The following is a 25,824-nucleotide window of genomic DNA, read 5'->3' as shown; positions in this document are numbered from 1 at the left end:
CCATGATCTCTGCGCTTGTAATAATAGACTAAAGTTTATTCCTGACAAAGATTGTGTCCTGGCTTGGGATTGTTTCAGCTATACGTTTTATTTGCTGGCTTTTTATCACAAGGACCTTTTCCATAGGGCATAGTAGTTGCCGAGACAAAGCGACAAATGTATGAAAAGTTGGAAATGAAGGAGGACGAGATAGCCCAACTGCATGCTCAGATCAAACAAATAACTACAAAAAGCGAGGAATTAAAAGGACAGAAAGAAAAATCTGAAAGAGACGGTAAGAAATTCTGGAGATTATTAGCTTTCACATTTGAACATGAGAAAGCTTCAGCGTGGTCTTTTTGCACTCTTTCATCTGTCGTTGTTTCGAATGGATATTAAGAGATGCTCTTTTTCCTAATGTTTTACCTGTCACCTCTGCTAACATCATCACTAACTTCACTTCTGGTCAGTAGAGTTTAGGGGTGTTTTTGCCTAGTTTGTCTCTGTTATCAATTCAGCTGGAGTTGGGAAGGAAACTGCTGAAGGGCAGCTGTACTTTCCCATCTGTAGGAGAAAAGTCTGATAGAGTTTTGTGCTGATACAACTTCAGGAGGGAAACTTGCAACTATCGATAAATTATCATTATAATGCTACCAGTATTTTACATAGAAAACATAGCAATGAGTGTATAAGAGCTTGGGAAGAAGTAGAAACAAGAGGATGTGTTACGACCACAATAAGCATTTTCTTTCCATAATTGCAGCGGAAGAGTTTCTGATTTCTTTAGTGAAAGAGCAGTGATGATTCTTTTCGCTTCAGGCGTGGAACTCAGCCATGATGTCGCTATTACACGCTGTAGTTTTGCTTTTGATGGAAATTAGGTAACATTAATTATGTGTGCTTGCAGTTCTCCTTTTGCTTGAAACTATGTTAAAAGGTCGATCTGCCCCACCTTTGTTTTTTAAACAGTGGAATTGTTTTGCACTACATCTATCAAAATTCTTTCAGAAGAATTTAGTTTGCTCTCATAGGCATCTAAAGGAGTTCACTCTTTTGGCAGAAGCTCAGTTGTGGTTAGTTTACATGAAACATCATGCATATTTGCTTTTTCTAACAAGCGATAAGAAGTTCAAACAATACAGTTCATAGGGGTTTATTTTAAATCTACGTAGATTTAGATCAGAACTTTAAATTTTAAAAATTAGTTTGGATAGATCATTCTGCAACTTGAACGTCCAACTTGTGAAAATAACAAACATTTTGCTTAGGTGCCCTCCTCTCCTACCCTTTCGGGTTGCATGTGTCTTTTTAGCTCTGGAAATTCATATTTCAGAAGTCAGTCAGTCATTCTAAAGTTGGATTTTGTTCAGTTCTTGGAAACTAGGAAGATTTTCTTCAGGATTAAAAAAAATGTTGAAGGATATTTTAATACTCCTGTAATGTGAAGTTATTGTCATAGTTGTTTGAAACGCAGCATTTTTTTAAGCAGTAGAAACCTATTAATTATGAACTACTATCTACACACTCTGGTTAATACAGTAATTTCTTTAGATTTGCATAGCCAGAAGCTAAAAATGGATTGGAGATGATGCTCTGGATACCTGGAAAACTTAACTTTTGTAGTAGAGAAGTAATTTCACTTAGAAATGATGTGTTGAGTACACTGCACTTTTCTAGGGGGAAGTTTGTGTGTTAAATATGCTCACTCTTAAATAAAATTTTAAAATGCTTTTGGTTACTTTTCTGGTGCATAAGCATCAACTTTACCTTTGAGTGCATTTATTTTTGTACTCTACTAAGCATGCATATAGAAATGTTGAAACTCTTGGAAAATTAGGTAATCCTACTTCTAAGACAGGCAAAATTGTAAGGTGACCTTACTTGATTTCCTGTTACTTCCTTGGCTTTATGCATTCCAAAAAATACTATGACGTTCAGGGGAAGTGTAGTTCAATATGATTGAACTAAATTGTTCAAGCATTTGAGAAAACCACCATCAATATTGGGAGAGCCTGAAATCACTTCTTCTGAGTCACAATCTGTGAGTTGTACTAGTTTTAAGAATTTGACAGTTTCATGTATTTGAGGTCAACGTGTTTAAAGTTCTGTTTCTTGGACAGTTAATGTGAGATGACTTTAAATTCTAGACTTCTCTTTTTCTATATGATGATTTAGTGAACAATTGACTTCATGGAATATTGTATCTGTAAAAATGTTGATTTCAATTATGGCAAAATAAGGATAAGGATAATACACTTATATTTGGAGTTTACTTTCATAGTGCCATCTTGTAGGCTAAAAAGTGGTGTATTTTTCCACTTCATGTTGTTAACTTGCTTAGTTACACGTCTGGCTTTTTTCTTTGTAATGCAGTGACTTCAGTGAAATGCTCCAGTGTTTGATTTAATGTCAATGAATTTTTGTGTACTGAAATAGTGAAAAGATATTTATGCTTCTTTTGTGCATGTTATATAAACTGTAACTTGGTCTCCCCGGTTGAAGTTCATTTTTTTGTAGTTAGAGGTACATTATGTTGAAATCTCACAGAACATCTTGTTTTTGTGCATCCACACATGCCAATAAGTGAATCATGATGCCTTTCCCAAGCCTTGTATGAACAGGACTGGGGTAAGGGCTCTTTTTTCTTACATCACACATCGGGTGCTTGAACTGGGCTCTAAAAAGTAAATTCTGTGCTTCTCAGGCACTTTTACTTGAAGCAACTGCAACTGGTGTTTGTTTTTTTAATGCTTTGCAATGTACGTAGATTATTTACATTTTACTTCAACAAAGCTATTTACACTATTTGTAAATTTATTGGTAAACTGAAGTTTGTTTCTCCTGAGACTACTTGGCATAAATCCTTTTTTGAATTCTCAGGATGCGGATTATTGACTTCTTTATATTCTGTACAGTAGACAAAAAACTCCCAGTGTTTAGAAAGCAAATTAATTGTGCTTTACTTTGCCATTCTTTGTAGGCAGCATTTCTTTTGCAAGCTTAATTAATGTATGCTTTGCACCTTTCTACAGAGAAACAAAAAGCTTGGACTGTGCATTTAAAGTCCTACCTAGATGCACAAATCAGCTATAGGAAATGAATTCAACCTTTGTTTCTCAAACTTTTGACAAGATGCTTGCTCTCAGCCTTCAGTAAGAAAACATGTAAAGCCCTCCTTTGCCATCCTTTTCAGTGCTTTCTTCACCATTTTCAGCAGTAGATGGCACCATGGTTGAAGATAACAGGTTTGCGGCACCATGGTTGAAGATTAACAGGTCTTGCGGCACCGAGAGAGTAAGCAAGAAGTCTTTGCAGTACGGACTGGTGTTACACTGGGTAGGAGAGGCAAGGTGAAGGGAACTGGGATTGGGACTTTGGAGTAGCGTACGTAAAGCAGTCAACTCTCTAGCGCACGTTTTATCAAAATCCGTTTTGCAGCCTTGCGCTTCTTAAGCTCTGCTCAGACTCTTTTTGTGTAGTTTATATGCTGCACAGGAAGGTTTCCAGCTAGTCTGGCTTGGTCACATAAATGGGATTTTGCAAGACTCACCTCAGGCTCGATGGGTGAGCTTGTTACTGTTTCTGATTTGCCACTGTGCCTTTCTGAGACTTCACGTTACCAGTACCTTGGTTAAAAGATCATCCCTCAACGGTAGCTCCACTGGTTAGGGAGGAACACAGGCAGTGCCTTTACTCTTTGCATTCAGAATAGATGTGTTTGGATAGAAACACAAACTTTTGTTCCAGGCTTTTATCCACAGTAGAATGAACATCTCCCATTGGTTAAAAATAATAGTAATTTAGACCATGTTCTGTCTACTTGATGATAGTTTAGCCCTCTGCTGGTTTGAAACTGGGTTGTGTCGTGCTACACTAGAATTAACTACTTTGAATACAAATGTTCTGTTTTGTTTAAGTGCTAAAAGTGCCTGAGATGCATATAATTTAACTTTTAGAGAGCTAAGTGTGTTCCTATGAAGTGTTGCTTCTTTGTGCATTCATACCGCCTTGACGTTTTATCCATCAGCTTTTGTCTAGCTTTTGTATTAGCATCCTGCTTGCGATTCCGGCGATGCAGCTGTCATACTGCATGTTGCTCAGCTATTACGTATCAGTAGTCAATCTAGTGTGAACCTGGGTCTTCTCTTTGGCGGATTTGTGGGCTATGGCAAATGCATTCTCTTTCCTTTTGCAGAGGTAACGGGTTTCTCAAATGAAAATAAAGTATATATTACTCAGAACAAAATTGGGAAACGTGTATGCAAAAGTGAAATAACTTAATCTTTTATTTGCAGGCTTTATTTTCAGGGTATACTATGTAAAGGTCTGTAGGTTTTTGGTTTTTTCAAAAGCCGTTTATGGTGCTGTAATAATGAAGGACTTGGCCAATTTTGCGGGCGGTGCGTGCTTTTGGTAGGGCTGAGAGGAGCATCAGGGAAGTCGGTGCCGTTCTCCAAAGACCCTTGTGCAGGTTGTGTTCATAACCGAGTTGTGCCCGGGGTGGTGGTGGAGGGGGACTTGAGTCCTGTGGGTCCCGGGTGGGAAATGCCTTGATGGGGACTGTGAAGAACTGTGCTTGGAAAGTAAGGAACTCTAAGCCTCGTGTGTGCTTGCATTCTGTTTTAGACTGTTTTTCTCTTTGAAATAGTCTCTAGTGCTCCTAATTTTTTGTAATGAGTTTTAGTATTTATTATTTAAGTAGAACCAGGAGTGTAGAAGTGGATACAATGATGTGTTTTGGTATTGCCAGAATCAGTAACAACCCTGTTTTGCCCTAAAACATGATTGTTGCTGTGAAAGTAGTCAGAGAAAGGCTTCCTCAGAAAACAGAAGATAATTCTGGAAAACACCAGAATTTGAGTAACTGCAATTTTATGGAATTAAGTTACTTGAGGCAACGTTGCAAATATGTTTTCAAAAGTATAGATTGTGGTTAAAAGGTTCAGTTTTGCATGTTATCAGAAGATGTGGAATGGAAATTATTATTCACTTCTCAGACTCAAGCTTGAATGTTATTAAAGATAGTTTAGAAAACCCAAAGATTACGAGAATTGCTTGGAATACCTACTAAGTAATGGTGAATCAAGGAAACTAGAGATGTGTGTGTGTCTCTTCTTTATGGGATAGAACTAAGTGGAAGAAAGCTTAGCATACTAAATAACACTACAGAACACTATTTTGTTCTGTCTGCTCCCAGAGTAGTATCCAAGCAGTCCCGAGTAGTAGAATAATATACTTTTAGGGGTTTTTTGTGCTCTGATAAATTACAGTCTTGGTAATGGCATTGTGATTTTGAATTTTACAGAGGTGTTTTGCCAAAGTTCTTTTATGCAAAAAATTAACCATATAGTAGACTGTTCTGAGACTGCATTTTCGTTTGATATGCAGCAAGGGTTTTCCACATTCATGATCTAGTCAGGACAAGAGATTTCGCTAATAGTGATCAAATTCTAGTCTTGTGTAGTTCTGTGTAGATCCTGCCACCAGTTTCAGTTAGGAACTCAAATGCTGGTGTTGAATAATAATGATGGTGATGATGATGATGATGATAAACCCAGCTCACAACACAGGAATTTATTTGCTTTCTTTTTATATCTAAGTGATCATCTATGAAGTGAATAAAGTATGTTGGAATACTTCTCCTTAGCATAGGAAGAAGCTGTGGAATTACTGTTTCCAATTTGTAAATTAAAATGTGTTTCAGCAGACTTGTGCATCTTATGCAAATGCAGATAAATTTCATTACTGCAGCTTGAGTGTTCTTTTGAAACATCTTATAGATATGCAAGTTTTCTGGTAGCAAATCTTAATATTTTTTCTTACATTTTATTTGCAAAGTTTAGAACCACAGGGCAGTGTTCATAACACACAAACGTTTTTCCAGTGTCTCTGAATTTTATTGATAGTAGTTTACGTTAAAAATAAATAGTGAAATAATGAAATTAGCAAAGCCATCTGTATGGCCTCCAAACCCACAGTGTAAAGAGAAGATTACCTAGGTTGTACAGTTTGAAATGAACAGCTCTTAGGTAAATAAAGTGCCTGGTATTATATTTCACTGTTCTATTCAGGAAGAACTCTTTCACGATTCGGTAAAAACAGACTTGCATAGCAGTCATTCCTGGTTTATGCTTCCATCTGCTTGTTTTAGTGGAAGAACAATTTATTAGTTGCCTTTTCTTCATGCAGCTTTTTTCTTCTTCAGAGTTACTCAGCACATAGAGCCAGAAGAGGAGCCATAGTTTATTTATATGGTTTATATATTTTATAGTGATTTTATGGGAAGAAATAGAAACTGCAGAATGTATTGGAAGACATTCACAGCTATTTGTCAGTTCTCTTTCCTTTCTAAATAATGAACCCAGGTGAATTCTTGGTGGATTCTTAAGTTCATTCTTCTGTTACTTCTGTAATTTGCAGTTACTGAGAACTGTGTTCTTCTGTCAAGGGACGTAGATATTTCTCAACTATCATATACTTTTTTTTTTTTTTCTTCACAGCATTTAAAGAGCTTGAGAGGGCTCTGAGTATTGCTGAAAAGACAGAGGAAGCCAGGAAAAAATTGGAGGCAGAAATGGATGAAAAAATCAAAGCAGTAGAAAAGGCAAGTGAGGAAGAGAGGATAAATCTTCAACAGAAGTTAACCAGAGTGAAACAAGACGTGGTTAAGATTATGAAGGTAAAAGCTGAAACTCACCCTGTATTATTGGCTTTTAATATAATCATTCAATTACAATTAAACTATAGTTGTAAACTAGATTAGTATATCAGAACTTTGTTATAAATTTTTTTCTATTTATTAAATTCTATAAAAATTAATCTCTGGGATTAAAGATTTACTTAAAACAACATGGAAAACTCCCCATATAGATTTTCTTTTCTCTAACAGTACGTTAGAGGTATGTAAAAATGGACAGTATTACTCTTTGTTTTACAGTATTTAATAAAATTATTTACCAGACGTACACTTGAGACTTTAAAGGGAGTCAAGAAGAAGAAATAAATGGCAGTCAGTTCACACATCTCCACCAGGATTTTTGGTTTTAATACGAAGTATGATAATAATGATTATCCTACCCAATATGAGTGAACATTTAAGAACCTGTTGCCAAGCTGTTTGCTAGTTAACAATTGCTAAAATTTGCTTCATCTGGCATGTTCAGATAGGAGTTGCAGGAGTACTGCTGATGCCTTGCAAAGCTATAAATTTGAACACCTTTAAATTGCAGTTCCGGTGTTGACATTTGTAATGTTACTAATTTTTCTAAGAGAATACACTGATGTTTTAGGGGTATGACTGACTGGCATTACATTATTCTTGAATAAAGCACATATGTAGGTTGTAGATAGCTGTCTACGTAAAGTATCACCACTTTCTGGCTCATGAAATAACAAGAATACAGGGAGAGCTACAGACAGAAGTTCCTTTTCCAATTTAATAGCACATTTGAACTGAAACTGGAAACACTAAGTTCACGTTGGTAGAAGAGTCTTTCTCTGTGGTGTTTCTTTTAGTAGAACTTTGAAAGACTTGAGATGGAAGGTGGATAACTTCAAGCTTGAAAATAAGAACTGTCAGGGCTTAATATTAAGTGCTCTAAGTGATTGTTACTTATTCAAAGGGAGAAAAGAGATTGTTCTGGTTTCCTCTCTCTGTTGCACTGCTTTTCTTATTGAGAAATAATACAAAGTGTTTTGTTGCTTAATATTTTGAAATCAGCTTTTTCTCACTTTGATTCACAGAAGTCTTCAGAGGACCGTGTTGCTGAACTAGAAAAAATCCATAAAAAAGAAATGGCTACCAAAGATCAGGAGCTAAATGAGAGATTACAGGCCCAAGAAAAGGCGTTCCAGGGGAAGTTGAAGGCAGCTCTTGTAAGTATCCCTAAAATGTGTAGAAAGACATTTCTTTGAGTGCGAGGTGGGACTAGAAGTCTTAATCTGGCCCTGTTCCACAGTGAGAGTCCTTTTGCGCTCAAAGATATGAGTGTCTTCCAAAAGTCAAAGAACTCAGAGGCTTCAGAAACATGAAAGGAAAGCAGCTGCAATGATCTGGACTGATTAATGACAATTAATCACTTCACTGCTCACTAACAGCTGTATCTGGTGGGAAAGACTTTTTTTTTTTTTAAACTCTTTTTATTAGACTTGGTTTTTTTTAATTTCTTCCTCCGGATCATTGATGATTAGCCACAGCAACTAGAGTAAAAGAGGTACAAAAAGTGAGGCTCTTATTTGAAAAATGTTGGTATCATTATGTCTGGTTGTGTTGTGTCACATGAACAGGGTTAACTATTCATAGTGTTTGACCTCAGAAAAGAATTTTCTTGTAGGTCAAGCTGGGAGGAATCATTGGGATTCTTTGCTCTTTTCATAAGCTATAATCCACTTCAGACCATGGTGTAATTTTACCTAACAAATAGTAGATTCTCTTTTGTGCTCCTCCATGCTGATTGGTGACTAGGACTGAGGGACTTTGACAGTCTCTTCCTGACTGTATTTTTCTACCTGTTGCTCAGGTTATTTTTTTTAATTATAAGGAAGAAAAGCTTAAAAATACATTAGCAGTGGAATCAAGTAAGGACAGACCTCTATTCTGCTAAGGTGTTACTCTCAATTATTTGTGGTAAACAAACTAAAATGAAAGGCTGGATTACATTATGTTTTTCATACAAAGAGAAGTAGAAGACGAATGGTTCCCAAGAAGAGAAAATAGAAGTGATTTATAACAATTTTGTTTTCACAGATGAAACACAAACTGTGTGTGTAGAAAATAACAGGTGATTAGTGTATGACTCCTATTAACTGGTTTGTAAATATCCTATTATACTGTTTTTGAAGGTGTGATGACTGTATTTATGGTTTATTGCTTTAATCATAATTTTTGATACAGGAAAAAAATCGGAGTGAGTGTTTAAAAACCCTTCAAGAAAAACAGGAGCAAGAATCCCTAGCCTTAGAAGAATTAGAGCTGCAGAAGAAAGCGATACAGTCAGCGTGTGACAAGAAAATTGAGAAGATGCGTCAAAAAGTAGAGACTTTTAGAACTGTGAGTAAAAATTCCAAAAGGGTAAACATTTACAAGAATTCCTTTCAGTATATATTTAACTGTGACAGGTTTGCAAATACCGTGGATTTGTTGTGATTGGGTTGTTTTAATCTCACAGTGTTTCCTGTAGTGACAGAAACTTAATGTATTGCCATGGATTGCTGCAGCCCCTAGTTTTTTACTAGATGAGATGGCAAAATATAGAAATAAATTCACTTTATATCATGGCGTGGGATATGAATTTGTATCCATCTACATATTAAGTAAAAAAAAATTGCTTTAATTCTTTTAAGTACCCTTTGCTTTATGTAATGGGTAAGATTGTATTATCTGCTGATGCAAGTTTGTGCACTATTCCACTGCTCCCAAATACCAGTTTGGAAGTTTTGCCTATAGAAGCATTTTAACTTTACGGCAGCATTTCCATGAGAAGTGGAATTAAGATAAATCAGTAGATATGTAGAAAGCTCCACAAGACTCATGTAGACTCCCGGTATCATCCTGTGTGTTGGTACTTTAGCTTAATAAGAAAATGCAAACGTATCTTTTATAAATACCATGTGAATTATTTTATTTTAGTTAGTTAAATTCTTTCCAAGTTTAATTGTATCTGTTTTCACTGCAGTGCAAATTAAATAAATTAACTCACTGTAATGGAAGCAAAGTTGAGAACAAAGTAGGTGAATGAAAGGGTTATATCAAAAGTTGGTATTCACTAAAAATAATGGAGTAAGTGACTTGTAGTTATGTGATTTTTAAAAAATTTAATCAACTTGTTACCTTTTGAATATTCATACTCTTTTAAAACTGTGTTATCTAACAGAGGATTCTTGAACTGGAAAGCTCTCTTGCAAAGTATTCACAAGATGACAGAAAGCAATCAGAGGAATTAAGTACTCTGATGGAGTCTGAAAAAAAGCAGCACAGTAAGGAAATCAATGATATAGTTGAGAAACACAAGAAAGAATTGGAGAACGTGAAACAGCAGCAGGAGAAGCTTTGGACAGAAAAACTTCAAATCTTAAAACAACAACAAGTAACTGAAATAGAAAAAATGAGAGAGAAACAAGAACAAGAGATAGATACAATTTTGAAAGAGAAAGAAACAGTTTTCTGTGCACACATAGAAGAGATGAATGAAAAAACATTAGAAAAACTTGATGTGAAACAAACAGAATTAGAAGCACTGTCTTCTGAGCTAGCAGAAGCACTAAAAATACGTCATGATTTAGAACAAGAGCTCTCGGAATTGAATAGTAAAGCGTGTGAAACAAAGCAAGAATTGGAAGGAAAATTAGAAGAAGAGAGGAAACGGCACAATGAAGAGATTGAAATGATGTTAAAAGAGCACAAAATGTCTATTCAGGGTGTTGAGAAGGTACTCAAAGAGGAACTCAACGAACTCAAGCAATCATTGAAGGAGAAAGACATACATCTGGAGGAACTAAAAGCACATGAAGAGGAACTAAAGGAATATGCAGAAAGAGCTGAAGCTGAACTTGTCGAAGTGACTGCCAAGCTAGAGGAGCTTTCAGAGTTTAATCAAAGTGCTTCTAATGAGCAGGCAAAGATATATGAAGAGGAATTAGCAAAGCTGCAGCAAAAGCTGTCAGATTTTGAAGGTGAAAAATCACGACTTGGTGAGTGGCTAGAAAGAAATGAATCCCAGCTGAATGAAGTCAAGAATGAGTTAGAGACATGCATCTCTCAGGTACATGACCTGAAGCAGCATTTGCAAGAGCAAAGCAATGAAAATACACAAAAAGTAACCTCTCTGACTCAACAATATGAATGTCAACTGAAGGATCTACAAAGAGAGGCTGATGAGACAAAGAGAAGTCTAACTGAGAAGGAAAATGAAATTAAACACATGAAGAAGGTCCAGAACAAGAAAGTGAAAGAGCTAAAACAGAACCTGTTAGCTGCAGAGGAGAGAATTAGTGCTTTACAAGGAGAATATGAAAATAAACTGAAACATCAGGAGAACAAAATGGAAATGAGTAAACAGAAATCAAAAGTTATGCAGGAAACTTTCAGAAAGAAACTTGCCGAGCAGGAAGCTAAACTGAAAAAAGAGCTTGAAAACAAGCAGTTGGAGTTCAGCCAGAAAGAGAGTGAGTTCAATGCTAAAATGTTGGAAATAGCACATGCCAACTCAGCTAGAATCAATGATGCCATGTCAAAACTGGAATCTAATCAGAAAGAGCAGCTAGAAAGTCTTGCTGAGGCTCATAGGAGGGAGTTGGAAGAAATCACCCAGAGTTGGGAACAGAAGCTCGCTCAGCAGGTTGAAGAGCTCCAGAAAAAACATGAAATGGAGCTGCAAGAGAAAGAGGAGGAAGTTGGAGACCTGAAACAGAAACTTGCCACCTTCAGTGCTGAGAAGGAGGGCTCCAGAACAGAAATAACCCAATTGAGGGAAGAACAGGTGAAAAGGGAGGAGGCCCTGAAGGAACTGCAAGAACAACTAAGGCAGTCAGTGGCTAAGGTGAATGCTTTGTCAGATAAGGAAAGCGACCTGAAAACACAGTTGAAAAAGTTGGAAAGTGATCTTAACCAGTCCCTGAAAGAGCAGTCAGGACTTCAGGAACAGCTCAGTAAACAGAAAGCAGTGGAAGAGCAGGACAAAGCTAAAATTACCAAGCTGGCTGACACACTGAGAATGCTTGAAGAGAAACTCCAGACTCTGCAGTCTTCTCAGGAGAACGATCATGAAAGTTATGAGAAAAAAACAGAGGCAATTCAGCTAAAAGAAACTGAGTTTAAAAGGTGGTCAGGAGAACTTGCAGCCCAGTTAGACGCTTATTGGAAGAACGCTGAAGCTTTATTGCACACAAAAAGCAATGAATTAATTGAAAAATGCAGTGAAAAAATTGGCATAGTAACATGCAAAATTGCAGATTGCGAGCGCCGAACTGTGAAAATTAAAGAAGCGGTATTAGTTAAAACGAGTAAGATACCAGAATTAGAAGCTCAACTTAGAGAAGTGACAGAGCATCATTGTGCTGCAAGTACTTCTTTGCAAAAGTCAATGCAACAGCTGCAAGAGAAGGACAATGTAATTATGTCCATGAGAGCTGACATTGAAGTACTTGTAACAGAAAAGGAACAATTGCGAAAAGAGGAAGGGCATCGGCAGGAAGCAGCATCAGAGAAAGAAACTTGCATAACACAGCTGAGGAAAGAGTTATCTGAAAATATCAATGCTGTCACCTCAATGAGGGAGGAACTGCAGGAAAAAGAATCTGAGATCTCTGCTCTTAAAAAAAGAATTAATGACCTTAATGTTAGACTTGAAAGCACGGTAAGTTTAACAGAGAAGGAAGCAGCCATGTCTCTGTTAAGCAAGCAACATCAAGAGGACCGGTTGCAATTGTTAAACCAGGTACAGGAGTTATCATCCAGAGTTGAGATGCTGAATCAAGAAAAAGCATCAGCTCGTGAACAGGTAGATCATTGCACGGCCAAGCTGTCAGAGTGGAAGATGAAAGCACAAGCCAGGTTTACACAAAATCATGATACTATTGAAGAGTTGCAGAGCAAATTTGAACTAAGCAATACTGAAGCCAATAAAAAAGATGAAGAGCTAAATAAACTGAAGGAGCAGCTGGCGAAACAAAGCAAGGAACTCGATAGTTTAAAAAGTGAATTGGAGAAAAAGCAAAACGGGAGGGAAAAGCAAGAAAGTGAGTTAACTGCAAAGTTAAAAAGCCAATCAGCAAGAATTGCTGAACTAGAAGAACACATTGCTCAGAAAACTTCGGAAAATGATTCCCTGATGGCAGAACTTAAAAAGTCCTTAGAAGAAAAAATTAAGTCAACAAGAGATTGCACAGAGTTGGAGAATGAAATGCTGCAAAAAGTAGAGAGTGTAAAAGCTGCTGCAGAACAAGAAAAAAGTAACATGCTTCAGAGTGTCCAACAGACATATGAAGAGAAAATACACATGTTACAGAAGGGCTTAACTGAAAAAGATGAAATGTTGCAGAAGTATGAAAAGGAACGACAAGAGAGTAATGATTATTGTCTAGAACTGCAAAACAAACAGGGAGAACTCCTTAAAAAACTAGAATGCGTTGAGAAGAGCCATCAGGAGGAGCAGAGTCGGACTGAAAGTCTCGGGAAAGAACTGGAGGAGCAAACCAAAAAATACTCATTGTTAGCAGATGAGCATGCTTGTTGTGGTAGTGTTTTAGCAAGCAGTAGGGAAGAATTAAAAGCTAAAGAACAAAAAAGTCTTGATATGGAGAATGTAATTGGAGATTTCCAGAAAAAATTGCAGGAAAAGGAGGCAGTCAGTCAATCTTTAGAACAGAAGATAAGAGAGTTCGAAAATAATCTAGTGAAGCAAAATGAAGTGCATAAGACTGAGATGGAAAGTATGAGTTTGAGATATGAAGAAAAGCTACAAAGTTTACAGCAACAGTTAGATGAAAGAAATGACAGTCTGAAAGCTTTTGAGGAAAATGCTGAAGAAAAGGCTAAATCTAGTTTGGAGCTGCAGAAGTTACTAAGTGATATGCAGGACCAGCAGAAGGACTTGCAGACTAAACTGAAAGAGACTGAAAGGGAGAAACAGAAACTACGCAAAGAACTGAATAATTTTCAAAAAGACATACGTACTCTGCGAAAAGAACATCAGCAAGAGCTTGACATAGTAAAGAAGGAGTCCTTAGAAGAAATGGAGCAGAAAATCAGGTAAATTCTTTGTTCCTGGTCTTGTTACTGTTTCTTTGCTTTATCTTTAACCACTAAAACCTCAAGGATATTTTTTTAAAGCTCAATTTGTAACAATGAAATAATGACTGGTATTTTTCTAAATAGACTTAGAGAAGCGGCAAGAAGGGAGATACTTGGAAGTCGCACTTCATGAACACATAAAACACTTTTTGAGTCATCAGTTTAAAAAGTGGTTTGTCTTTTGGCAAAGCAATACCGCTTTTGATTTGGTTTAGTGATGGTCATTTTCAGCATTGCCAGAACATAAAATATAGTTCTGTTTTCCGCAATCAGGAAACAAAGTTTATTAGAACTTAGTACTGAGAGCTTCGCGTTCAAATGATATCAAGACTTGTTCATATGTACTGCACAAAAATGTGGTGTACTCCTCAGCACTCATGGTTTCTCAAGCAAGGAATTCCCTAAAAATTCCGCTTTTATGCGACACGTGCTTTACTTCCAGTTCTTCATCTTCCTCAGCAAAAACTCCATATTTTTTGGAAGGGTTCAATTCTGGGTTGTTTTTTAAATGAGACACCTGTGCCTTCCAGGTGAATTCAATAGGAGGGGAACCAAAAGCCTCCCTGAATCCCACAGAATTCATATAATTCAAAACCATCCCGTTCTAAAGTGGTTTTGGAGAAATTCCCAGATCTGCTACCTTGCTAAACTGTTCGTGCACTCTCTTTAGACATTTTATTTCCTCACTGTATTTTTTTGGACATATTTGTACAGATGTGAACGAGAAGACATTGAGTTGAAGCACAACTCCACCTTAAAGCAGTTAATGAGAGAGTTCAATACTCAGCTGGCTGAAAAAGAAAGAGAATTGGAAACAGCCGTAAAAGAGACGATCAGTAAGTGAAATACTAATATAACTGTAATCAGTAAAATAGCTAGAAAACCAAATCTTCAGATGTTTTGGGGAAAGGATTTTACCTGGGATTCTGATAAACACAACATGTGTTTTATGATTGCCTAGGGAACTCAAGGAAAGAGCTTCTCTTGCTCAGGAAATATCATATAAATGTTAATTGCAGCACAATTAGGAAAATGCATATGTAGCTGTTCTTCCTTACCCTGCAGGATAGATCTTTGATCTAGCACTCTTGTCTGTTTGCATCTGTCATGGCAAGAGATACCCATGATAGCCATAGGTACCTATCTTTTTATCATATGTGCAAAAGGAAAGGAAAAAAAAAAAAAAAGGAAAGTAGGGGTTTAGAGGTAAAGGAAAGTAGGGTTTTAGAGGTGAAAGCACATTGATAAGTTCTTTTCTTTGTAATACTGCTTTGGCTTCAGCAGTACAAACCTTTAACACTCCGTTGTTGAATATATGGCACTAAAGGGTGCCTTTTAGAGAAACTTGGACCCATCTAGGAATCAGAATTGCATTTTTCTTAGCTACATCTTGCAGACTTCATTCACTATAACCTCTAACAATTACCAACTGGGTATGATGTCTGATTGCTATACCATGTGGTTATAACTAGAGTACAGCATATTTCAGCTTCTATTTTCTGTCCATCTTTTGCCACTATAGTGTAAAGTGGAGGTTGGAGAAGTGAGCAGAAAGTATCTTTTGACTCCCGGGGTACTGGAAGTACCCCTACAAGTGAGGAATTTCTGAAGATTTGTAGATGTTTCAGTCACTTCTCTAAATAGGCTAGGAGATAGAATTAATTGATAAATATTGGTTGTGATCTTAACTTTTAAAGAAAAATTCCAGCATCAGGTAGAAAAAATTGCTGTGGATACCAAAACTGTAGACAACAAACTTCATATGTATTAGGATCAAGTGACAGAATTATCACTGACTGTGTGGGAGAATGAATTTTCTTGACAAATTTTCCTTATAGATGCCTTCCACAGTTGTCTTTAAGCTTTTTTTAAAATACTGTTGTGACATAATTTCACAAAATAAATAAAATGTGCTTTTTTTATATTGCCTGATGGTTGTGTGGTGTGTTTTTTTGTTTTTTTCTTTTTTTTTTTTCCCATAGGTAAAGCCCAGGAGGTGGAAACTGAATTGATAGAAAATCATCACATAGAAACAACACAGCTGCATAAAAAAATTGCTGAAAAGGATGATGATCTAAAAAGAACTGTGAAAAAATATGAAGAAATCCTTGAGGTAACTTTCTGAAAAGTGATACGACTACGTACATTTCAAAATAACTATTCTCCTTTTTTCATTGCACAACTAGACAGAAAAACTGTAATTCTTTCTAGTAAAGATCTTACTGCTTGAATTACACTTGATATGTGTGGTCACCTAGCTGTGATTAAAATGTCTGTTTCTGTGTTTTATGAACATGAAAGAATACTGAAAATTAAGCCCAAGCTTTGATCATTGAATAAGACTTATACAGTTAGGTCCTTATGTCCTTGAGCAGTTTGTGTTCCAGATTGAAATGAGGAAAGTGAGTGAGCTAAATTTAAGCTTTACTAGAGTTGTGGTGGTAGTGGTGTGTTGTTTCTTTTAAGGATTTAAATACAGTGTTTTTGAGTCAGCCTGACTCTCTACCTCCTTCCTCTGATCTACCTTCTTTCTCTGATGCTCTATTCAGATTGGCACCATAGCCCTTAAAGTAAGGTTCTGTTCTGTGCAGAGTGCAGGCTGCTTGCATAGTTTTTCTGCTAGTAAAGCTTTTGGTTTTGCTTGTAAGTGAACAGTTTGTCTGCATGATATTTGCAAATAGACCTAGTTTTGCTCCAGTAAGAGTTCAACCAGAAGTTTGCAGGCAACTTTAGCCTAAAGATACTTTACTTTCCAAGGGTGCCTCCTGTTTTAGCCACCTAAGTTGTCACAGCCCCACATGTATGGCAACAAAACATTAAATGGTTTTCAGTGCTAGACTGTACATCGTATTGGGATGCAGGTTTCAATTTTGCTAATCTTAGTCCTCTTTGCACAAATAGTTTAATAAAAAAGAATGTCCCTTGAATAGAGCCAGTAGTAATAAACGTAAGTGAACTTCTGTTTGTTTCTGTTCAGTTACCAGCCCAGAGAGCTATGTACTGAACATGACTGAGTGTTTAATACTAAAAATTTCAATCTTGTAGGCAGGTTGGTGTGTTCCACTCTGATCTTTGAACTTCTAGCAAGTTGGATCAAGATGGCAGGGTTTTAAATCTAGGATCTCCTTCTTTTGTTTCCGATTTAGAAAAATTGTGTGATATAAACCAATTGAGTGTTTCTTTTTTAATATATATACCACAGGTCTAAATTCTGCATTTCTAGAGGATTTATATTTCTCTTACCTGAATGTGCAGTGTGTTGACATTCAGGTCCTTGCTTTACAGGCCCAAATAGGTCTGTGATTGGAAGTCATGCAGATGTAATTCCTCTGTGACTTCTAACACATTCAGTCCGTACGTACGTCAGAAACATGCATGCTGTACTCAATGTATGATCTTGAAGGTTTAGGCTGATTTGACTTCTGTGCAGTTAGAGGACACGAACACTCTTATTTCTTGCATCTCATTGATGATGGCAATGACAGTTGCCTGGAACTGCAGTAAGCTCTGGTTTGGTATTTTATATTTCAGAGTACTTGTTTCTTTTTTAGGTAATGGTATATATGTGAGTGTTTTGTTTCTGTTATTTTAGGGCAGGAAAAAAAAAGTTTAGAGAATTTGTTACTTTGTTTCCTAAAAAAGTATTGCAAGCATCTCCAAAGTTAAGAAATATTTATGTTCAGTTGAGGGTATGTCATATTCATTGAGCTTTCTGATAGAAATAGGAACGTATGCATCAGCAGATGTATAGGTTTTCTCAGTTTAGCCTAGTTACCAGTTATTACCCCACTTATACCTGACTCGGCTCATGACAGGTTTGAGAAATTTCAGATCAAGACATTTATGCAGAGAAGTTTGTCATAAATGGTAGAAGATGAAGAAAAAATAGCACCAATTGCAAGAATGAATTTTGGTCATATAACTTTGTAGCTCTTTGTTGCATTTTAAAAATGGTTAATAATGCTAAAAATTAGTCTAACTTGATCTGAGTATATATCCTTAAAATTGAGCAGGAATCATTCAGTCTGTTAAACTTAATGTGATTTATTTGAGAAGTGCTCCTCTGGTACTTCTTTTGCTTTATCTGGTGTTTTCTTATCTTTCATAAAAACTTTTATCACATAGGATTTCATTAAAGTCTCCCTAATTAAAGGACTTGTAAATCAGCATAGCCTGTAATTTGAGGCCTAAGTCTTTTTTCTTCAACTACAGTATATGCTTAGAGAAAAATGAAATGTTGCGCTCCAGCTAGCTTATTTTAAGCCTATCTATGAGCTAAAAATAAAATATCTAATTTCAGGTGTGTATTCTTTCATTTGTCGTAATGCCTCCCATGTGTATACAGGATAGGCCTTGTGGCTAAGATTCGGGAAATTACAACTTTATGGAAGTCTTAGTCTATAACTGTAATTAAATCCAAATAGCATGCAATTTATTTTCAGTGTGCCAGATGCTGTATAAAACAATAAGTTCTTACTGTAAATACAGATTCTGTAGCATGTTGGAACCTGACATGATCTCTGATTACTTCAAATTTTAAATTTATAATCTATATCCAGGAGTTTATAAAAATAATGGCTCCCTTTTACAGAAGTGTCATTTATCCTTTTGAGTTGAATTTCTTGTTTGCATTTCAACTGTCTTCTATGACTAAGAATGATTTGCGTGCAATTTGGACTTATTTCGGTGAACAGTAGTCTAGAAATTGTAAGATTTTTAGATTTTTGATGTAAAAAAAACCCAAACCAAACAACAGCGAGCAGTCTTTCCAGTAATACACTTACTGGATTATACTCAAATGCTGTTTTAATGCCCGATAGAGATAGCTTGTCTTTTGTAATTTTCAAAAAACTAACTGTAATCCTAACTATGTAATCTTAATTGTCGAAGGTCTGCAAAATCTTGTTAAGCTCCTATGTTTGTTTCTTGCTCTTTTCTTTAGTCCTGTAGTGTAACTGTTAGCCTTTATACTGAATTTCAAGCATATTCTTTCTATGTTTAGCATAACTCTTTTGTTGATTGCATTCTGCCCACTGTAGTTAAGGTTTCTGAGTGGTCAGATGATTCATTATATAAGTAATTTTTTTTTTCCTGTATTTTGAAGGCTCGTGAAGAAGAGATGACAGCAAAAGTTCATGAGTTGCAGGCGCAGCTAGAAGACTTGCAAAAGGAATACAAACAAAGGATTGCAGAAGAGGAACGTTGGAACAATGAAAAAGTGAGCTGGCATGAACATTTATTTTTATATCTTTAGGTGTGAAATACTTAATCTTCATAAAATTCTGTAGTTTGCTCTTAATTGGATTTTATTTATCTGTCTGGCCTTCACTTTCCCATACAGTTTCTATTCTTTTAGATGTTAACTTCTTCAAAAGTCAGCCTCTTTAGAATCTGCAGTATTTGATACTACCTTTTTTGAGAGTATGTTAAAAAGTCCAGTTGTGTTGTGATTATTGAGGTGGGGTTTTTTTGCCCTCTACATGTGTTTTTTGTGTTGATTTTACTGGAAGCCCTTTAGAAGGAAAGGAAATCGCATTGGGTCATTTTTAGTGTGATTTTTAAAAATTCAAATTCCAAAGGGCTCTGAAATATAGTGCCTTGAATATATCAATTATGGACAGAGAGGTCTTCATTGAAAGAAGAGTGAGTGCATGCTTTTGTCTTTCTGAGACCACATTTTAGTTTGAGGAATTTTTTGAAAATATTACTAGTTATTATTACACTAAGAAGAGGAAAAGTGTGTGAGGTGTTGAGTCATTGATGAGAATCCATATTAACCTTATTTTAAAATTTTTCACTTTGACAGCAGGCAGCAATGGGGATACTAAATACATTTATTTGACGCTACAAACTTACAGTACAAATTACCTCACTGTCCTAACATTTGTTCCTTCTGCCTTGCACTTGCTTTTCCTCCTTAGAAATTAAGAAGAGTTGTTGTTCTTCTTAATTCTTACCTGTCTTAATTTGTCCGTTGCCTGTCCTCAATACATCTGTAGGAAACTAATTTCACTATTGCCTTGGACAATAGCATGTATTTGCAACTGATAGAATAGCATGTATGTGCAACGTTACAGAGCTAGATGAGAAAACTGGGTGGGACCTGTGGACCTTGTCCACATGCCTGAGCAGAAGTGTACAAATCCACATCTGGATTTTGCATATGCTTTCAAATGAATTCTGTAGTCTTATATTTACTGTGGTATCTTTTGTCTCACCTTATTTCTCTTTTATTTTGTTGCTTTGTAACATTTTTGTCTTTGTTTTTTTCTTTTCCTTCAGTACTAGTAGTAAAACAGCTCAGAAGCCTTCCGTTGACTGAAAGCAACTTTTTGTGGGCAATTGATGCGTGTTCTTGTCTAAAGTTGGAGTCTTCTAAGTCACAGATGTTTGTCTTATAAAACCTTCTGTGCTGCTTGTTGTCAGCCTAGGCCAAACATCACACATAGTGCCTGCACTTCTGACAGGAAACGTAACTATAGATTTGAACAATATTTGTCTGACTAATAAACAGTTCACAAATAATAACATCCTAAAGCATTAGTGTCGGGATGTAAAGATACCAGAAACTGTCTCTCTTCATGAGAAAATACGTGTCTGGTCATGATTGAGCTCTTCAGAAGCAAGAGTTGCGCTTACAGGTTTGAGATCCATAGAGGAATGATTTTTTCCCTATATTCTGTTTGCAGACTGTAGGAAAACCCACAGGTTTTATGAACCTAGAGAGATAGGGAATAGCTTTCCTTTTCAACACAATTCCAAAGAGACTCAGGAAGAAACAAGTAATATATACCGCTTCTGTGTTAAGGTTTAGGTTATCTTATTAAAAAAAAATATATATATTGACACACAAATGATTGGATGTTAAAATAACTTTACAACCTTGAGTTATACCCATGACTACTAAAGCATTATTTTCCTTAGAGCTGTAACATTGAAACATAGAAATTTCAGCTTAGAGTTGTTTCTCTACTTTGTAAACGTTGCTGTCTTTGCTCATGAAACTCTTAAGCTGAAGCTGTTTTCAGATAAATGTTCACATTTCCAAATGCAACTTGGAGAATTAAGGAAAAAGATACAATATTGTGAATAGCATCAATAGTAGTTAGGGTTTTCTGGCATGTGCTTCATACTCATTCAGTTGTCATTCATCTCCAATATGCGTTTTGTAAACATACGGAAATACTAGGTTCTTGAAGTTATAGTTATGATAATTGTCTTACAGAATCAAACGAGAGAATTTAAAGATAAGCTTTACATACTTTCAATACAAAAAAGTTAAACTCTGTTTATCGAGCTACTGATTTTTATAGGGATGTGTGTGATTTGGTCATTTCAATGTTTATAATCCTCAGTTAACACACTGTATCAGAACTAGGTGATTGATATTTCTGTATTTTACCCATGTCTGGTGCTTGATACACAGTATTTTTCATACATTTTAATCTAATTTTTTGTTGTTGTTGTTCTAGGTCACAATAACAGAACTTCAGGTAAGTCTTAATCTTTATTGATTTTTGCTGTCTAAATAATTCTGTTTCACAGCAGTTTGAAAGCAGAAATACTGCTTATAAGTTTGTGTGTGTTAAAAGGAGGAAGAGGTTTATTGAAAAAGTACCTATGATGTATCTTCAGCAGTTCTTTGACTTCCATCTGTGGCTGTTCTTTCAGGCACAGCTGGCACAGAAGACAACACTAGTCAATGATTCCAAACTGAAAGAGCAGGAATTCAAAGAGCAGGTAAGGGCTCTCTTTGAACAAGTAAAAAATATTCTTGTTTGATACTTTGTGTTTGCAATATTAAGAGATTTATTCTTTTCAAGTGATGATGTAGCATGTCTCCACGCAGGTACTATGGAAATAATATGCATGTAAAATGGTTTTGACTCATACTTGTTCTCAGAAGATCTGTGTGCTTTTCAAAGTACTCCTTTATCCCCTGAGAGTGAATATAATATCACATGCTTGTGATACAGGTTAGCGAAACATTTGCACAGTGAAAAATGGAACAATGCATTTAATGAAACTATGGATCTTTACTTTTTCTAAACTGAACCTTTTTTGATATTCAGGACAGTTTTTGTCATGTTTTCTTTTTTACGTACGTTTATGTGTATAAAATACACGTGTATATATATAAATACATACATATGCATAACATTTGCTATAGATATTCTTATGTGTATGTACATGTACACACATTTCCTTAAGTAGTTTAGGGGCAGTTTTTAATAACACAATTGTTAATGTTTTCCTTCCTTAAAAAGCAAATGTATTTTGCTTTCATAGAAAGAGATGATACTTAGCTGAAAACTGTTTCAATTACACTTATTTTAGCTGCTTGTGAGCATCATTTATAATTTTTGGCTGTTTTCTTTTTAGATTCATGTACTGGAAGACCAGCTGAAAAATTATGAGAAGAATTTGTACGTCACATCAGTTGGAACACGATACAGAGGTAAGTACACAGTTTTCATCACAAATAACTTTTTTGTTTGTTTAAAAGATATGCTTTGGTTTAGACAATTTATTAAAATGTGAATTTCTTTAAAACACTCATGTAATATTTTTATGGCATCTTATCCTTGTTTTGTCTTGTCTTGTTCTTCAGCATGTACTGCTAGGGAAAGGAAGAGGTAGGAAGAACAATAGAATAGAGTAGAATAGCATAGCATAGCACAGTTGGGCTGGAAGGGCCCTACAGCGACCTTGTCGTCCCACTGCCTGAGCACTGCAGGCTGACCAAAAGGTCAAGCATGGCATTAAGGGCATTGTCCAAATGCTTAAACCCCGACGGGCTGGGGGCATTGCCCGCCTCTCCAGGAAGCCTCTCCCAGGGTTTGACCACCCTCTCGGTAAAGAAACGTTTCCTCCTCCCATGTCCGAACCTCCCCTGACGGACGCAGCTCTGAGCCCTGCCCACACGTCCTGCCCCTGGGTACCAGGAGCAGAGCTCAGCACCCCCCTCTCCACGTCCCCTCCTCAGGCAGCTGCAAAGAGCAGGGAGGTCACCCCTCAGCCCCCTTCTCCCCAAATGAGACAAACCCTGAATCCTCAGCCGCTCCTCAGAGGCCAGACCTACCAGCCCCGGTGCCCTCCTCAGGACGCGTTCAAGGACCTTCACTGCCTTTGGAAGTTGTGGGGCCCAGAACTGCACACAACGCTCAGGGTGAGGCCGCAGCAGCCCTAAATCCAGCGGGATAATCCCCTCCGTTGCCCGGCTGGTCACGCGGTGTTTGATGGACCCCAGGATGGGGTTTGCCCTCTGGGCTGCCAGGGCTCACTGCTGGCTCCTGCTGAGCCTCCTGCCCACCAGCACCCCAGACCCCTTTCTGCATCTGCTGTTACTCCATCCCAGGTGAATTCAGCATTTGTTCTTGTTCAGTTTCATGCCATTGATAAAACTTAGATTCATATGACTGACTGATCTTATTTTTGTTTACACAGATGGAAACCTTCACCATACTGACGTTTCCCTCTTTGGGGAGCCTACTGAGTTTGAATACTTGAGGAAAGCGTTTTTTGAATATACGATGGGTCGTGAGACAAAGGTATGGAAAGTTGTATATGACGTGTGATTCAGGTTAGAATACAGTTTACCATCTTTGCTGTATAGATTTGAAGTACCATGTGTTTGTGATTTGTTATATGCCGCTTATTACTGATGCAGGATTCCATAGGTTTTCACATTTTTTTTCCAAAGAGGCATGATCCATACCTTAAAAACTTAGTCAGCATGCCAAGATGACTGGCAGGGGAAACAGGGATTGTCACATCTCTCACCAATGTACCTATGAAGACAAAAGCCTTTATAGATAGGTATAATTTTATTAGCAAAAGTCCTGTTGTCAGTCAAGCTTTAATGTGCTGTGAAAGCTGGCATGCGCAGTATTAGCAGAAGTGCTCTTTTGATGTCATCTCAACACAAACATGCTAAGTAACAGTTGGATTAAATAGTTTGTTAGTAGCTCTGAAGATGGTGAAATATCTCTTTAATTGTTTCTTAAAGATGTTTTATAGGGCTCCCAAATCTGTATGCCTTCTCTGGATAGTATTAATTTACTCTTAAAAGTAGTGAAAAACTGCACAGTATGCTTTTTGTTGTATGCTGCAAGCTTGTGAAATCATTCCTAAATTGGAATTTTACTAGCTTGTAACAATACTGATGCTTAGAGATTGACCAGTTCAAAAGAGGTATGTCATAACACAGTCCTTTTTCTTGGATGATAAATGCCATGTGGATAAATGTTTTCTATTTGTGGTTTGTTTTTTTTTTTCCTTCTCCCTGAAGTTCTTCCATTCTTTGTTGCCCTGCTTTCAACTTGGACTACTATTAAGCAAAGAGGTTTATGTAGGTTTCTATGTTAATTAACTTTGTTCTCATTGTGCTCTGTACAGAATAAAACTTGGACTATGCAGGACATCTTGTCCTTATGGGATTCCTCTTTCTCTTTTTATCCCATTTTTCACTTCAGTATTAATTCCTTTTTTATTAAAAACACAAATCCCTGATCCAAGAACCCAAGAATCACTAGTTACCTTCTGTTCACAAGCCAGTGGCTCATTGGACAGCTCTCCTGCTTTAATAACAAACAACTGAAATCATTAAAGAAAAATAGGTACATTACTGGATTTTATGATTTTGAATTATGAGGGACTTAGACAAGCAAAAATGCTAAAAAATGTCAGCAATATTTCAGCTTCAAACAAATCTTGAGGCAGCTGCAGATGACTTGCAGATAGCTGATGCATGTAGCAAATTTGCATCCTCTTTTTCAGTCATTAAGGCTGTTTATTCCTGATCTTCAAAACATTGCTATATATGCCTTAAAACTTTGGATTATAAAATTGTGAGGGCTTTCTTTTTCCTTTTTAACAGCGATGTACTAAAATTTGTGGTTGATTTCTTAAATAACAGCAACAAACGACAGTGTAAAGTAAATTCACTTTAGGTCTCTCTTCTTTCAGTTGCTTTGATTAAAAATTATAGGAATAAATATATATAATAAATTTAGGTATGTATGCATTTATATGTATGTATGTGTTTGTAGACATATGTATGTATTTATTTGCGCTGGAGATTACATTGTATTTAGCCAGAAGACACCATTACAAAATTGCCTGCATGCTGGCTCCTGAAAAAATGATGAATGTTGGGAGGAGAAAAAATAAATCAGAAGAGATAGACATCTGGTTCCTACAATAACTGGAGAAGGCATTGTTTGAAAGTTGATATGATTGAAAGGAGAAGCATATTTAAACAAACAACTGGCAGAAATAATTTTCAAAGCACTACAGTTTTTAACTTTGGGAATTTAGATGTGGATAGGTAAGGGAGAATGACAAGAGTTCTTAAAATTGATTGTGATTGTATTCTTCTATATTGTGTGTTCATAATAATTTGACGAGCAATTTTTAATTGAGGATAAATGTTCTGATGTCTTGTAAGAAGGGAAGAATTTCTGGTATTGTCCTCTATTATTAGCTGATCAGGATTGTAGCTGTACTGGCATTTAGTAATGGAAAATTAAAATGGAATGAAAGCTAGGATTTTTACTAATTTAAATATGAAGATACTTTGGTCTCTTCAGCTTCAAAAAGTGCTTTCAAGCTGATTTCATCTGCTGGTTTTCTTCCAACCGTTAGATGTTTTGCTGGAAGACACTGAGCTTAGTGTCTGGTGTCATAGGGATTGTACTATATAATCTTAAATTTACTGAGCTGTGTCTTGAAAACTGGTTTCATCCTGCTACACTGACTGGAAAACCATGAGCAATGACAGTGTGATTGATTTAATCTTTTAATACACAGTCTTAAATGTGTTAGTAAAGTCTTAACAAGTGCTTTTTTTTCCCCCAACGCAATCCTTGAGTTAAAAGATCTGTATTGGGATTTACCTCCTCACTACAGACATACCTTTCTCTCAGCTTTTGTTTTCCTGGACCAGACAAGGCATTTTTTCTAATTTTCACTTGTAATATCATTCTGATGGCCTTGCTCTGTGCAGGGTCTCCTTTTATAGTGCAAGTATCTATGCCGTGTCTCAAAGGTGGTTC

At 36.5% G+C, this 25,824-nt stretch overlaps 1 protein-coding gene across 1 annotated transcript in view; it reads left to right on the top strand.

Moving 5' to 3' along the window:
• Positions 1-126: 126 nt before the first annotated feature.
• GOLGA4 (golgin A4) overlaps positions 127-25,824 on the top strand; it is a gene marked incomplete at its 5' end in the record, with an annotated part of 30,914 nt that continues 5,216 nt past the window's right edge. The window contains 12 exons of the mRNA XM_009707788.1: positions 127-274; positions 6,480-6,658; positions 7,723-7,854; positions 8,873-9,028; positions 9,852-13,726; positions 14,483-14,604; positions 15,751-15,881; positions 18,873-18,986; positions 21,241-21,261; positions 21,440-21,508; positions 22,151-22,226; positions 23,216-23,319. Coding sequence (XP_009706090.1) covers positions 127-274; positions 6,480-6,658; positions 7,723-7,854; positions 8,873-9,028; positions 9,852-13,726; positions 14,483-14,604; positions 15,751-15,881; positions 18,873-18,986; positions 21,241-21,261; positions 21,440-21,508; positions 22,151-22,226; positions 23,216-23,319 — 5,127 coding nt within the window. The remainder of the gene's footprint in view (positions 275-6,479; positions 6,659-7,722; positions 7,855-8,872; positions 9,029-9,851; positions 13,727-14,482; positions 14,605-15,750; positions 15,882-18,872; positions 18,987-21,240; positions 21,262-21,439; positions 21,509-22,150; positions 22,227-23,215; positions 23,320-25,824) is intronic.

Source organism: Cariama cristata, unplaced genomic scaffold (assembly GCF_000690535.1).
Source record: "Cariama cristata isolate BGI_N322 unplaced genomic scaffold, ASM69053v1 scaffold2319, whole genome shotgun sequence".
NCBI lineage: Eukaryota > Metazoa > Chordata > Aves > Cariamiformes > Cariamidae > Cariama > Cariama cristata.
The sequence above is the reverse complement of the archived record's forward strand: the minus strand, read 5'-3'. Positions and strand labels throughout refer to the sequence as shown.